The sequence below is a fragment of the Heptranchias perlo genome, chromosome 7 (genome assembly GCF_035084215.1).
Source record: "Heptranchias perlo isolate sHepPer1 chromosome 7, sHepPer1.hap1, whole genome shotgun sequence".
In the NCBI taxonomy this organism is placed as follows: domain Eukaryota; kingdom Metazoa; phylum Chordata; class Chondrichthyes; order Hexanchiformes; family Hexanchidae; genus Heptranchias; species Heptranchias perlo.
The window spans coordinates 57663192-57677538 of record NC_090331.1 but is presented as its reverse complement, the minus strand read 5'-3'; the positions used below and the strand labels follow the sequence as shown (position 1 = coordinate 57677538).

The following is a 14347-nucleotide window of genomic DNA, read 5'->3' as shown; positions in this document are numbered from 1 at the left end:
TGTTTAACTAACTTGAGTTTTTTGATGAGGCAAGAGAGGGTTGATGAGGACAATGCGGTTGATGTGTATATGGACTTCCAAAAGGTGTTTGATAAAGTGCCGCATAATAGGCTTGTCAGCAAAGTTGAAGCCCATGGAATAAAAGGAGCATTGGCAGCATCGATATGAAATTGGCTAAGTGATAGGAAACAGAGTAGTGGTGAACGGTTGTTTCTCAGACTGGACAAAAGTATACAGTGGTGTTCCCCAGGGGTCGGTACTAGGACCATTGCTTTTCTTGATTATATATTAACGACTTGGACTTGGGTGTACAGGGCACAATTTCAAAATTTGCAGATGACACAAAACTTGGAAGTGTAAACATTGAGGAGGATAGTGATAGACTTCAAGAAGACGTAGGCAAACTGGTGGAATGGGTGGATACGTGGCAGATAAAATTTAACTCAGAGAATTGCAAAGTGATAAATTTTGGTAGGAAGAATGAAAAAAGCCAATATAAACTAAAGGATACAATTCTAAAACGGTTGCAGGAACAGAGACCTGGGGGTATATGTGCACAAATCTATCAAGGTGGCAGGGCAGGTCGAGAAAGCGGTTAAAAAAGCAGACTGGATCCAGGGCTTTACAAATAGAGGCATAGAGTACAAAAGCAAGGAGTCTATGATGCACCTTGATAAAACACTGGTTCGGCCACAACTGGAGTATTGTGTCCAGTTCTGGGCACCGCACTTTAGGAAAGATGTCAAGGCCTTAGAGAGGGTGCAGAAAATATTTACTAGACTGGTTCCATGGATGAGGGACTTCAGTTACATGGATAAACTGGAGAAGCTGGGGTTGTTCTCCTTAGAGCAGAGAAGGTTGAGAGGAGATTTGATAGAGGTGTTCAAAATCATGAGGGGTCTGGACAGAGTCGATAGAGAGAAACTGTTCCCATTGGTGGAAGGGTCAAGAACCAGTGGACACAGATTTAAGGTGATTGGCAAAAGAACTAAAGGTGACATGAGGAAAAATATTTTTACACAGCAAGTGGTTAGGATGCACTGCCTGAAATGGTGGTGGAGGCAGATTCAATCATGGCTTTCGAAAGGGAACTGGATAAGTACTTGAAGCAAAAAAATTTGCAGGGCTACGGGGAAAGGGTGGCGGAGTGGGACTGGCTGGATTGCTCTTGCAGATAGCCGGCACGGGCTCGACGGGCCGAATGGACTCCTCCTGTGCTGTAACCATTCTACAATTCTATATAGTGAAGGGACTGGTAGTAATTGTGTTATTCCTGTTTAAGGCTATTAACATAAAAGTGATAAAGGCTGTTTCATCAGGTAACACTTAAGTGCTACTTGGTTGCAGTTCCACCTTGTACTGTAAGATGAAGCACCAGGATAGGTGCTCAATGAGTTTTCTGTTTTATTACTAGTTCTCTTAAAACTGCATACATTTACTTAAACTGTCCCAACTGTTAATCTCATGTTACAAGTGCACTTGAACACAACCTAACTCTCTTAATTCCAGACTTGTGATGTTTTAACTTTTGACTTCTGCTCAAACGTCTAGAAAACTAAGGCTAAAACTTTCCCTTTTAAGTTCTTTATCTGTTTGATTCTTTGCTCCTCAGAATGTAGGATCAACCATTAATTAAGGGACAGGCCTCCAGGCCCTTGTAAATAGATTACATAGAATGTATAGCAGAGAAACAGGCCATTCGGCCCAACTGGCCTATGTCAGTGTTGATGCTGGACCTGAGCCTCCTCCCACTCTACTTCATCTAACCCTATCAGTATATCCTTCTATTCCTTTCTCCCTCATGTACTTATCTAGCTTCCCCTTAAATCCATCTATGCTCATTTGCCTCAACTACACCATGTGATAGCAAGTTCCACACTGGGTAACAAAGTTTGTCCTGAATTCCTTATTGGATTTATTAGTGATTGTCTTGCGTTTATGACCGCTAGTTTTGGACTCCCCCACAAGTGGAAACATCTTCTGTATGCCTACCCTATCAAATCCCTGCATAATTTTAAGACCTCTCTTAGGTCACCCCTCACCCTTTTCTAGGAAAAGAGCCCCAGCCTGTTCAGTCTTTCCTGGTAGCTATAACCTCTCCGTTCTGATATCGTCCTTGTAAATGTTTTTTGCACCTTCTCCAGTGCCTCTATATCCTTTTTGTTATATGGCGACTGGAACTCTGCACAGTATTCTAAGTGTGATCTAACCAAGATGAATCGTGTAATGACAGGTTTGTTACAGTATTTGCTATGAGCTTTCGTCTTGAAACAGTGGATTTGTTCTTGAAGTATTTAATCAGTGTTGTATTCTTAAAACTAACTTTTTGTGCTTATCATGTTTATATTTTGCTTTAAAATCATTTACTCATTTTTAATTTTCCTCATGTTCTCATTTGTCTCAATTTAGCCTACTTCATCCAAGGAGATTAAGTTGTCCTGGCTATTGAAACCTTTGATTTCTGCTGTTTGGTTAGCTGACAAAGATATGCTTCGAGTGGGCATGACATGAGTTAATCTGTTGGAGTTACCATCTTTTCCCCAGTTGGATGCTTTGGTATTTCAACAATATTATCTCTATATAGTTTGGAACTGACAATTCATCTAAGTTATGAATACCAAATTGAAGTGTTTAGTGGCTCTGGGATTTAAACTTCTGAATTCTAGATTGGGTGGTAGATATTTTACTACAACAACTACTTCCATTAATGAAGCGCCTTTAACGTAGTAAAACATCCCAAGGCTCTTCAAAGGCTTGGTATCAAATTTTATTTGATATTCACTCCATGAGGTAGGTTTTAAGGAGCATCTTCAAGGAGGAGTGAGAGAGAGGTGAGAGCGATGTGGAGATGCCGGTGATGGACTTGGGTGGACAAATGTAAGAAATCTTACAACACCAGGTTATAGTCCATTCACCTGACGAAGGGGATAATCTCCAAAAGCTTGTGATTTTAAAATAAATTTGTTGGACTATAACCTGGTGTTGTAAGATTCCTTAGAGAGGTGAGAGGTTTAGGGTGGGAAATCCAGAGCTTAGGGCCTAAGCAGCTGAAGACGTGACCGCCAATGGTGAAGTGAAAAGAATCGAGGATGCATAATAGGATAGTTTTGGAGGACTGCCGAGATCTCGGAGGGTTGTAGGGCTGGAGGAGGTTACATAGATAGGAAGGAGCAAGGCCATGGAGGGATTTGAAAACAAGGATGAGAATTTAAAAAACCGGGAGCCAATGTAGGTCAGCGAGCACGGGTGATGGGTGAATGGGACTTGGTGCGAGTTAGGTTACGGGCAGCAGACTTTGGATGAGCAAGTTTATGGAGGATGCAAGGTGGGAGGCTGGCCAGGAGAGCATTGGAATAGTCGAGCCTGTAGGTAACAAAGGGTTTCAGCAGCAGATGAGCTGAGGCAGGGGCGGAGACGAGTGCTGTTAGAGATAGAAGTAGGGGGTCTTGGTGATGGAGAGGCGGTGTGGTCGGAAGTTCAGCTTGGGGTCTAACAGGACGGCAAGTATGCGAACAGTTTGGTTCAGCCTCAGACAGTGGCCAGGAAGAGGGATGGATTTGGTGTCTAGGGAATGGAGTTTGTGCGGGAACCGAAGACAGTGGCTTCAATGTTCTCAATATTTAGTTGGAGGAAATTTCTGGTCATCCAATACTGGATGTCAGACAAGCAGCGTGACAAATCAGAGGCAGTGGAGGGGTTAAAAGAGGTGGTAGTAAGTTAGAGCTGGTAAGTTAGAGCTGGGTGTTGTCAGTTTACATGTGGAACGTGCCATGTTTTTGGATGATGTCGCTGAGGGACTGCATGTAGATGAGAAATTGGAGGGGGCCAAGGATAGATCCCGGGGGGATTCTTGAGTTAACTGTGCGGGAGATAGCTACAAAGACCACAAATGATGTTTCAAACTTGTACTGTTTTTAAAAAAAACAGTGAAATGCATCAATATTTTTGAACTTTCAAAACGAGTACTGTTAATTTGTTTTTTTTTAAAGATAGTTATACCTCAGCATGGTATCCAAGTACCTATATCCCATCATCGTATATATTTTCTTCATTTATGGACTTTGCATTATGCCAGTTTGTAAGCCTCATCTTTTTTATGCAGAACATCATTCCAGTTTTTCAGTGTCCTTTGAATGGTCAGAACGAAACTGTCTGAACTGCATTTTGGCAGGAGACGTGCTTGTTTTTTTTAAAAAATGCAAAGAATATAATAGGCAAACACACTTACCTTTTTGTCATCCACTCTCTCCCCTTGTGATGTGACACAGAATGTTTGATACGAAGAGAGAACAATCCTTCAGAAAACACACCATAAATAGAGTTAGAAGATTAATCGTAATGTAATTTGAAATCAAATTGATGCAGAATTTATGCAGTTAAAACTTGTCGCACATTCTACTGCTGATTATGGGAATGCATGCTAATCGTTTTTAATCATTCAATATTTCAGCACCTTGAGTGGGTAGCCTTATTTAGCTACTAGTTCAAATCAATTGAGTGTGATGCAAAAATGTAGCCATAATTATTTTTTAAATTTTGGTCAGACACAGAAATGGCTGAGAGCACTCTTCAGGACGACAGAGAGACCATTCCTGCCAGAGAAGCCCCCACTAATTTGGAGAACCCTGAGAATACAGGGGATGGGGCAATTTCATGTAGCTCAGATAGTGAGGAGAGTGCAGCCAGCAGTGGTACAGCTGTCCAAAAAATGAAAAGCAGTGTCGTACAGATACAGGTAAGATTATTGGTCAGTCCGTATAAATAATTTGAGAGGCTACCAGTACCCGAGAACAATTGGTTTACTCAAACTTCCTTTCCTGAAGAACTGTAATTGTATTATTCATGTGTGTTTGTATGAGGTTGCTTTTTCCCTATTAATGGAGTAACTAACTTGAATTCAAACTCCATTACTCGGGAAACCCTAAACCATACACCAATTGCAGTAAGGATGGGACTGTTGGGTGACCTGGTCACATGCCTGCACGAATGCCGCTCTGAACTGCTGTTGGCCAAATCAGAAGAGCAGTCTGGTAGTGACTCCAGTTTCCTTTCCTTTTATATGGGGAAGCACTTGGCCTCCACATGGTGCTTCCTCACAGCAATGTGGCTGGAATTAGAACTCAACACAGTGGGGTGAATATGAACTCAAAAAATAGAGCCATGAGATCTTTAGCATCTACCTGAACCACAGAGACAAGCATGTCGGACCTTAGTCTGAAGCTGCACCCAAAGGATGGCATCTCCAACAGCAGCACACCCACAGTATGGCACTGGAATGTCAGCCTGGAACTGAAGCACCAGAGTTCAGTAGTAACATGATCATGATCATCCCATAGTGCTGAATTCTTAATTTCAGCTGCATTGTTGTGAGGAAGCACCAAGTGCTTTCTCATAGGAGGAAAAGAAAACTTCCAGCAGCAGTTAAATAAGGTGTGCAATCCAAGATCCTGTTTACTTGCTGCTGTACACTGCAAATGGTTTCAATGATTACCAATAGCCACAAATTCTTTTTCTGTGGACCAGCACCATTTAGTTCGTAGTTCCATATATTTCCTTCCCTAGTCCCATCATTATGCACATGTGGACAATGAATTTCACTTGCTATTTCTCAGTCCTACTCGCCCTCCAGCTCCCCCTGCTATTGAATGTTTCTAGAATTTTAAGTGTGTTCATGGCTTTTTAGAAACCTGAACAGTTATATGCCTGATATTGAAAGGTTCATTAGTTATCTTGAATGTTAAAATGCTGAAGAAAAATACAGTCAAATGCAAAGCTGATGGGGAGGGGGAAGCAAACTGTAGGAGGATGAAAGAATGTTTAAACTAAATAAATTGAAGGGAAAAGTTAACTGGTAAAACAGTGGAACAAGTGGGAAATATTTTTCAGCATGTAACAAAGCTGAAGCTGGCAACATGAAGACTTGAGAAATATTTGTAATATGAAATTAGAAACATAAGGCGTTGAGAGGGATTATGAGGGAAAAACTTGCAACAGATGTTAGGGAAATATCAAAACATCAGCAAAATGAGAATTATTAAGTAGGGACAGGGATGACTCAAAACCAAGCATGGTGAGGTTACAATGGTAGGTAAGGAATTGGCAGCGTTCTTGTATTTACAGAGAAGAGTGAAGGAAATCTTCCAAGGGTGAAGAAGTAGAAGACCAACCTTTCGATACAAGCATTAATAAGACATTGTTCTTAAAGCACCGAGAATACTAAAAAATTAAAAATCCACAACCAAATTGTATGTATCCCATTACACTGAACGAGGTTAGTGAGGCAGCAGAGTGACAAACCATGATTTTGCAAATTCATTAGAGACTGGAGCTGTACCAAAAGACTGGAGGATGGCAAATATTTCACCTCTATTCAAAAAAGGAGAAACGACTAACCCAGGCAGCTATCAATCATTTATCCTTATTTCAATAGTAGGAAAATCACTGGAGACCATAATTAAGAGGTAAAATAAATGAATACCCGTTGTTTGGACTGACCAGAGATAGTCAACTTGGATCTGTAAAGAATATGTCATGCTTGACCTATTTTTGGGCACATAGTGGGATGGGAGTGACGTAGTTTATCTGGAAAGCTTATGATTGAATGCTTATTAGTTGAGAAAATTGATTCCCATGACATGCAAGGGGAAGTGTCAGTATGAAAAAACTTAGCTGCCAATTAATTACATTTTTAAGTGTAGTTGCTGTTGTGTAGGCAAACGTGACCAATTTGCACACTGCAGGATGTAATAATCAGAAAATGAATGACCAGTTAATCTGTTTTTGGTGGTGTTGATTGAGGGAGAAATGTTGGCAAGGTGCCAGGAAAACTCCCCTGCTCCTCTTCAAATACTGTCATGGGATCTTTTATTTCCACCTGAACAGGCAAACGGGACCTTGATTTAATGTCTCATCTGAAAGATAGCACATCTGACATAGCAGCACTTCCTCAGTACCGCACCGAAGCATCAGCTCAGAATATGTGCTCGAGTCTGACTCAAATGAGAGTACCACCACTGAGCCAAGCTGACACAGATCGAGAAATGACTGAAAAGCAGGCAACAAAGAGTTGTGTTAAATGTATAGTTCTCAAACAAACAGCTGGACCTCTTTGTTCTCCATTTATATAAGTTTCTGAATTTAGGCATAAAAGGATGGAAATAAAGTTTGCTGCTAATGCCAAACTGGGAGAAAGAATGCAGGAACTGTGGAGAAAACTTATCAGACACAAGGAATGAGAGGAAAGGCGAGAGCAACTAGAGTTGTATTCTCTTGAACTGAGCAGGTTGATTAGTGTTACAAATTATAAAGCAGTAGAAAGGTACAAATACATTTTTCCATTAGTAGGTAAATCTAAGTATGATCTGAAGTACTAGATACATAAAAGGGGATATTAAGAGAAACTTTTTCATGAAAAGATTTCAAGGAATATGGAATGTTTTGTCACAAATGGTGATTGATGCTAAATTGATAACATTTAGAAAGGCACTGGATAATTATTTGAAAAGAATGAAGAAAGGTCTGGGAAGAAATCAGGGAAGTGGGATTAGTTTTGGGAGAAAATGGCACTTGGTAAAATTGGCTTTGAGAGAGACCTAAATTCATTTCAAGGCTGACTTGCCTTCTGTGCACAAATTTCTGTTTTGGATCAATTTTTTTTTTTAAATCTAATTTTTATTTTCTCAGCTCAACTCGGGCCAGGAGAGGAGAGACAGCCACAGTCCACGTCAAAGAAGCTCTTCTCCTGAGTACAGGTAGAATTGGATTTTATAAATTATCTAGGATTGTACTTGTAGACTAACACAGTTTGTTAATTGTAACAAATATTTTCAAATTTTGATCCAAGTGCTAAGCGAATAATTTTCCATGTGTCTGCAATTTTATACTGACTTACTATTGAGCAGAAAACAGCTTGGGTATTCATTTGTTTCTGCTGTTAAATGCTTCCCACTTGTACAACAAAACAAACAATTGAGCCATTAGTGGCTTACACCACAGTAACTTATGTTTAGATAAGGCTTGAATGCCACTGCCTGTCTTAAGTTGGTGCATTATTTTTTTCATATTAGAATTTCTTATTCAGGTTTTGTTTCCTGTACGGATGCATCATGGAACAAGGCAAATGAGTTTTTGCATATCACCTGTTTGTGCGACACCTCTAATGTATCTCTTGTCATTGTATTGCATATCTCCAGTTTTGTAAAATGGCACTTAAGCAACATTGGTATTTGCAGCATTGATGAATAGTAAATTATTGATGTGACAAAAACCAAGTTAAGTCTTGCATGAATATTTTGAAAGTGGGACTTACAGGGGACTACAAGTTGTTAAAACATTTCAGGAATTGAAACTTGCATCTCCAAAGATATGTTCCTGTTTTCAAACTGTTTATGAAATTAAAATGATGAACTGACATGGACAATCCTTTTTTCTTTATCACAAACCATGTACAGAAAAGTATTTGCATTTTTCATAGTTCAAAACATTACATGTACGTGGTTCACTTTGTTTTAAAAAATTCTTCATAGGCAAACCCTTAAAATGGAGCATATCTTTATAAATGTTTGTTTATTGATTTAATTTTTATTTTTGGAAAATTATGTGCAAAATAAGTAATCCCTGAAGGACAGGACTGGGAGCCAGAGGTGCTAACTCCAAGGAAATGATAGGAGAGCTGAAGTAAATTGGTTTGAAGGATGTGAGGGAATTGTTCAACACTTCAGTAGAACACCTTTCACGGTATAATGCTGACCATGCAGGATCAATACGTAACATATGTTAGCAAGTGTAAACCAAACAAATGTGACCATAAATGGATTAACAATGTAATCAAAAGCTTAAAAAAGGAAGAAAAATGACCTCTACAAATCCTGCAGGGAAAAAAGAGGAAGGAATTCACAAGTATGTATATAAAAACATGCAGAGTCATCAATGTGCAGTTGGAGGAGGCAAAAGATACCTGGAAAGGAACATAGCTGCAGACACAAAATATAACGAAGAAATTCCTTCAACAGCAACTTACATTAATTTAGCACGTTTAAAGTCAAAAATCATTTGAAGGCATTTCACATATAGAAATTGGGAAATGGCATTTAGCCCTGGAGGCAGAGATTAGAAGGGATAACTGAAAACCTACTTGAAAAGTTGGTTTTCATAATGCTTTAAAAGGAGAAGTGTAGAGGCAGAGGGACTTGGGAGTTCTCGAGTGGGCTATGGAAGCTAATAGGATCTGCCACCAGTGGTGGGGTGAATGGAAAAGGTATCACAAAAGGTCAGAACCATAAGACTGAAGGGTGGCGGTGGGGCAACATAAGGCTGGCGAAGGTTGCAGAGATAGGGTGGAGCGAGGCTGTGGAAAAATTTGAAGACTACAATGGGCAGTTTAAATTTAATATGCTTGGACTGTGGGGGACAGTAGGTCATTGAAGATGGAGGTGATGGGCAAGTGGGACAGGATATGGGCAGATATATTTGGAACATAAGAACATAAGAACATAAGAAATTGGAGCAGGAGTAGGCCAATCGGCCCCTCGAGCCTGCTCCGCCATTCAATAAGATCATGGCTGATCTGATCCCAACCACAAATCTAAAGAACACAAGTAGTCGGAGCAGGACCCGGCCACATAGCCCCTGGGCCCTCTCCGCCACCCACAGGGCATTGACCGATCCGAACTCAGCTTCATGTCCAATTTCCTGCCCGCTCCCCATAACCCCTAATTCCCTTTACTTCTAGGAAACTGTCTATTTCTGTTTTAAATTTATCTAATGATGTAGCTTCCACAGCTTCCTGGGGCAGCAAATTCCACAGACCCACCACCCTCTGAGTGAAGAAGTTTCTCCTCATCTCAGTTTTGAAAGAGCAGCCCCTTATTCTAAGATTATGCCCCCTAGTTCTAGTTTCACCCATCCTTGGGAACATCCTTACCGCATCCACCCGATCAAGACCCTTCACAATCTTATATGTTTCAATAAGATCGCCTCTCATTCTTCTGAACTCCAATGAGTAGAGTCCCAATCTACTCAACCTCTCCTCATATGTCCGCCCCCTCATCCCCGGGATTAACCGAGTGAACCTTCTTTGTACTGCCTCGAGAGCAAGTATGTCTTTTCTTAAGTATGGAGACCAAAACTGTATGCAATTTGGAGTTTGTGGAGGATGCAAGGAAAGAAAGAAAGGCATCGGAATAATCAAGTGACAAAAGCATGGATAAAGGTTTTGGTAGTGGAGGGACTGAGTTGTGCAGTTTTGCCTAGGTGGAAATAGGCTGTCTTGGTATTGGATCGAATGTGGTGCTAAAAGCTCAGCTCTAGGTCAAGGCTTCAGTACTACAGCATTAAATCACAGAAATGTGAAATTTGAAAGATGCAAATAGAGCCAAAATAGATGAACACAAGCAAGTTAATATACTAACAAGTTACTTCCTCACAGTATAAACAATTTGCCCCTGTCTCTCCCTTGCACCATTTCAAATTAACAACATCAACATAAATGAGGTCCAAGACAGGCTACAAGGCCTCAAAACAAGTAAAACTTCAGGGGTGGATGGTATTTATCCTAGAGTACTAAGAGACGAGGGATGAGACTTGAGGTATTGATGGTCATTTGAGGGAGTAGATGAGTACTCTGAGGTACTGGTAGATTCGAAGCAGGCTATCACGGTGCCCACTTTCAAACAAGGGTGATGAAACAGTCAAAGGAACTACAGATTCATTACTCTGGCATCAAAACTAAGAATATGTTGTATGATAACCTAGTAAACTGTAGCCAGCATGGATTTAGAATGGGAAGATCCTGCCTTACCAATCTCATTGACTTTTTTGATGAAGTAACATTGCAAGTAGAATATGGAAAGCCCTAGAACGTGGTATACATTAACCTTCAAAAAGTGTTTGCTAAAGTTCTGCACAAAAGGCTTAAAGTGGTAGGGATTCTGGATAGAAACTGGGAATTTTATGAAATTGGTTGAAGAATAGGAAGCAGCAAATACTCATTGGAGGAGTTATTTTGGAGTCTGAGGGGTAAATGCTGAGTGGGGTACTCCAGGGGTTGCTGTTAAAAGCTCAAATATTTCTAATTTACATTAACAACTTGTGTTCAGAAGCTAAATGTAAACTGGTCAGCTTGAATCATAAAATATGTAAGTGGATGGAACTATGGCAGATGAAATTCAATATGTACAAATGTGAAATATTGGAAAGGAAAAAAAAGATGAAATATGTAACCCATGAATGGTGTTTAAATAACTACGGTTGAAGATAAAAGGTCTAGGATTTTAGTGGACTTGAAGCTCAACATGTCCGTTACTTGCAGAGCAGCAACCAACAAAGCAAATAGAATGCTGTACTGTACCGTTGAAACAGTAGAGTACAAGTCAGAGGAAACAATGCGCAAACTGCATAGAGCTCTGGTCAGACCACACCCTGAGTGTTGTGTCCAATTCTGTTCAGAGACACAGACTTTCAAAACTTATAAACAGTTAAAATAAAAAGCCCTAGAATTGATTTCTAATGTCAGAGAACTGAGTCTGAGGAAAGACTGGAGAAACTTGGTCTTGTGAGCCTTGTAAAAAGGCACCTGAGGCAAATAAGATACTAAATAATATAGGAAAGATAGATCCAGTATATCACTTTATACTGAACCAGGAAAAGGGGGCACACATTCAAACTGGAAGGCAATTATAGAACTGATTTTCAGGAAGTTCTTCACACAAGGTGTGATAAATACATTGAATGAACTTTTGGATATAGTAATGGTAAATGAGCTGGAATTATTTAAGAAATAATTAAATGTCTTGATGGGTGGACGAGCTAAGATGGGTCAAATCAATATCTATCTTCTGATACACGTACCTGTAGACTAACTGCTGATTGCCGGGGGACCCATCATTTATGGAATCTTCCACATGATGCTTTTCTGGATCCAAGGATACATCAACTAGAATATTGCACTGAAGAGCTCAGTGTATTGGCTCAACTCCTGCCAATTGATCTTCGGAAAGTTGGAGAGTTCTGATTACCCACGTCCCAGCGAAACGGAAGGTGGCCTTTGGTTTCAATAAATGTTGTGTTTGGCACAAATATATAGAATATTATTTGCTGAGAATTTACACATTTGCTGCTTTTTTGGTATTTATATTACAGAAAACTTTAAGCATTGCAGCGATTTTCATGATTATAAAAGACAAATATATTAACCAGATGCAGCCATAGATATGGAGTTGGTAGTGTCCTTGCCCCTTCGATTGAACAGTTGTACATCTGTCTTCTGACATTGCGTAAAATATTTTTTGGCTTTTGGATTTCTTGTGCCTTTTACCTATTCCAGATTTTTTTGTGATTGTGATCTGCATTTGATTTTTTGTACTGCTACCAGTCACTGTGACAGGGTAGCACACAGTAGACTATTGAAGATTAAAGAGTACAGGATTGGGTTGAGTGGGGTAATTGGATCAAAGGCTGGTTGCAAGGGAGGAAACAGGCAGTTAACGGCATTTTCTCAGTGGTGGGAAGTGGTGTCCGACAGGGTTCTGTTCTGGGATTGCTTCTGTTCACTCTGTACATCTATGATTTGAGCTTGCAATTGGCACTAAAATAGGCATAATTAATAGTTCTGAGGACCATAAGAAGCTGCGAGGAAATATTGGTAAGATGGTGGAATGGGCAAAAAGCAGTAGATGGAATTCAATGCCAGTAATTGTGAGGTGGTGCATTTTGGTTTCTTAAAATAATTATACTTGAACTGGGGAAATGTTGGGTGATGCGGAAGACCAGAGGGATTTGGGGGTTCAGGTCAACAAGACATTTCAAGTGTAGAAAGCTGTATTTTTTTTTAAAAAAGCTAATTTGAATACTGGCAAGAATTATAGAGTATAAAAGCTGAGATGTAATGGAGAATCTAGCTGAAGCCTCAGACCACAGTTGGAGCACTGTGCAGTTTTGTGTTCCACACGATAGAAAAGGTTTTGAGGTGGTTGTGAGGGTTCAGCACAGATTAATACCAGCGCTGCTTGGTATGAGGAAATACAAATATGATGAAAGACTTTGAAAAATTGAGGCTGTTTTTGTTGGAACAGAGGAGATTACGGGATGATTTGATGTGTTTAAAATTCTGAAGGGATGGAATAGAGGGGATAATTTTGAACTTGTCGCCAGAGCATAAAACCGATATCGCAGGTCAGACGCCCGATTTTTCCTTTTCTCTGCCTTTTATTGAGAACGATGTATTAAATAATTTTATTTATAAAGGATAAGTAGCTCATTCCAGCATAAATTCTAACAAGTGGAACTAAAGTTTATTTGGATAGCTTAACTTTTCCCTTGCTGAAAGATGTAAACTTGTTTGTGGTAAAAATAGAGCACAGTTGGCTCAGTGGTAACCGTATGTGGTTACAACTGCGAGCTCGTCGAAAGGGGCGCGTCGAAACTCCTTAAAAGTGCAACCCAAACTCGAAACTTATATTAGTTCATCAGAAGAGTATGTCTACTAACTTATTGCCTTTTTCCTCTTCAGACGTAAAGGTCATGAAAAGTCACAGTCAAGATCCCCAAGAGATTATCCTGAAATTAATACGTGCGACCGAGGACCATCCAGCAATGGCAGATATAATGATAGAAATTTACAACCTAGGTATTTATTTTAGTTTTGTACACCAGGTCTGTTGACAATTTCAACAGTTGAGAAAATCATAAGAACATAAAGCTTAGAATAACACAGTTATTCAGCCCATGAAGCCTGCTCCTTCTGCAGACCAGGGGAATCTACACAGCTCATGAAGTCGAGTCCACCCAATTTCCTCCTGAGGGACATTTCTTTGCAATTCTGCCTGCTCCTCCAAAATAATCATAAAACTGTAGATCCCCCTTTTCAATGTTCAATCAGAGCTTGCTGCTTTCCAAATCTGACACCTCTCCCATGTCCTGGCCTAATAGCACAGGGACCATTGTTTCTGTGGCAGCTGTGATCATCTCAATCCAAACTTCACCCTGTAACGATCACACGTTCACTGCTTAGTGAAGAAAAATTTCTTCTGGTTGGTTGAGTCCTGTTCGTTTTGAACAGTATCCACCAATTCTGAATCAAATAGTTTGTTAGCACCTTCATCTCATGAAGATTTTAAAACTTGGATGACATCACCTCTCCATCTTTCCTCCAATAAAATGTCAACTCAGCATGAAAAGGAAATAATTTGTTAAAGAATCTAGTGGTATCCTTCTTGCAAAAGGGAAAGCACGTATGCTGGTGTGATTTTGCTTCACCCAAAGCTACAAGTAATGGTTAATTCCTAAATAGTACTGCTTCATTGTGTGCTTGTTCCAGTGTGCATTTTCTTGCATATATCCACATTAAAAT

The 14347-nt window shown here is 39.9% G+C and overlaps 1 protein-coding gene across 2 annotated transcripts in view; it reads left to right on the top strand.

The window, feature by feature from the left end:
• The window catches only part of cwc22 (CWC22 spliceosome associated protein homolog), a 99793-nt gene that overhangs the window by 26071 nt on the left and 59375 nt on the right, over window positions 1–14347 (top strand). Inside the window, exons 3-5 of one of the 2 annotated variants that reach the window (XM_067987660.1) lie at window positions 4551–4735; window positions 7684–7751; window positions 13508–13624. In XM_067987660.1, coding sequence (XP_067843761.1) covers window positions 4551–4735; window positions 7684–7751; window positions 13508–13624 — 370 coding nt within the window. Of the gene's footprint in view, window positions 1–4544; window positions 4736–7683; window positions 7752–13507; window positions 13625–14347 lie in introns of both variants that reach the window. The other variant, XM_067987659.1, reaches the window with a different exon arrangement.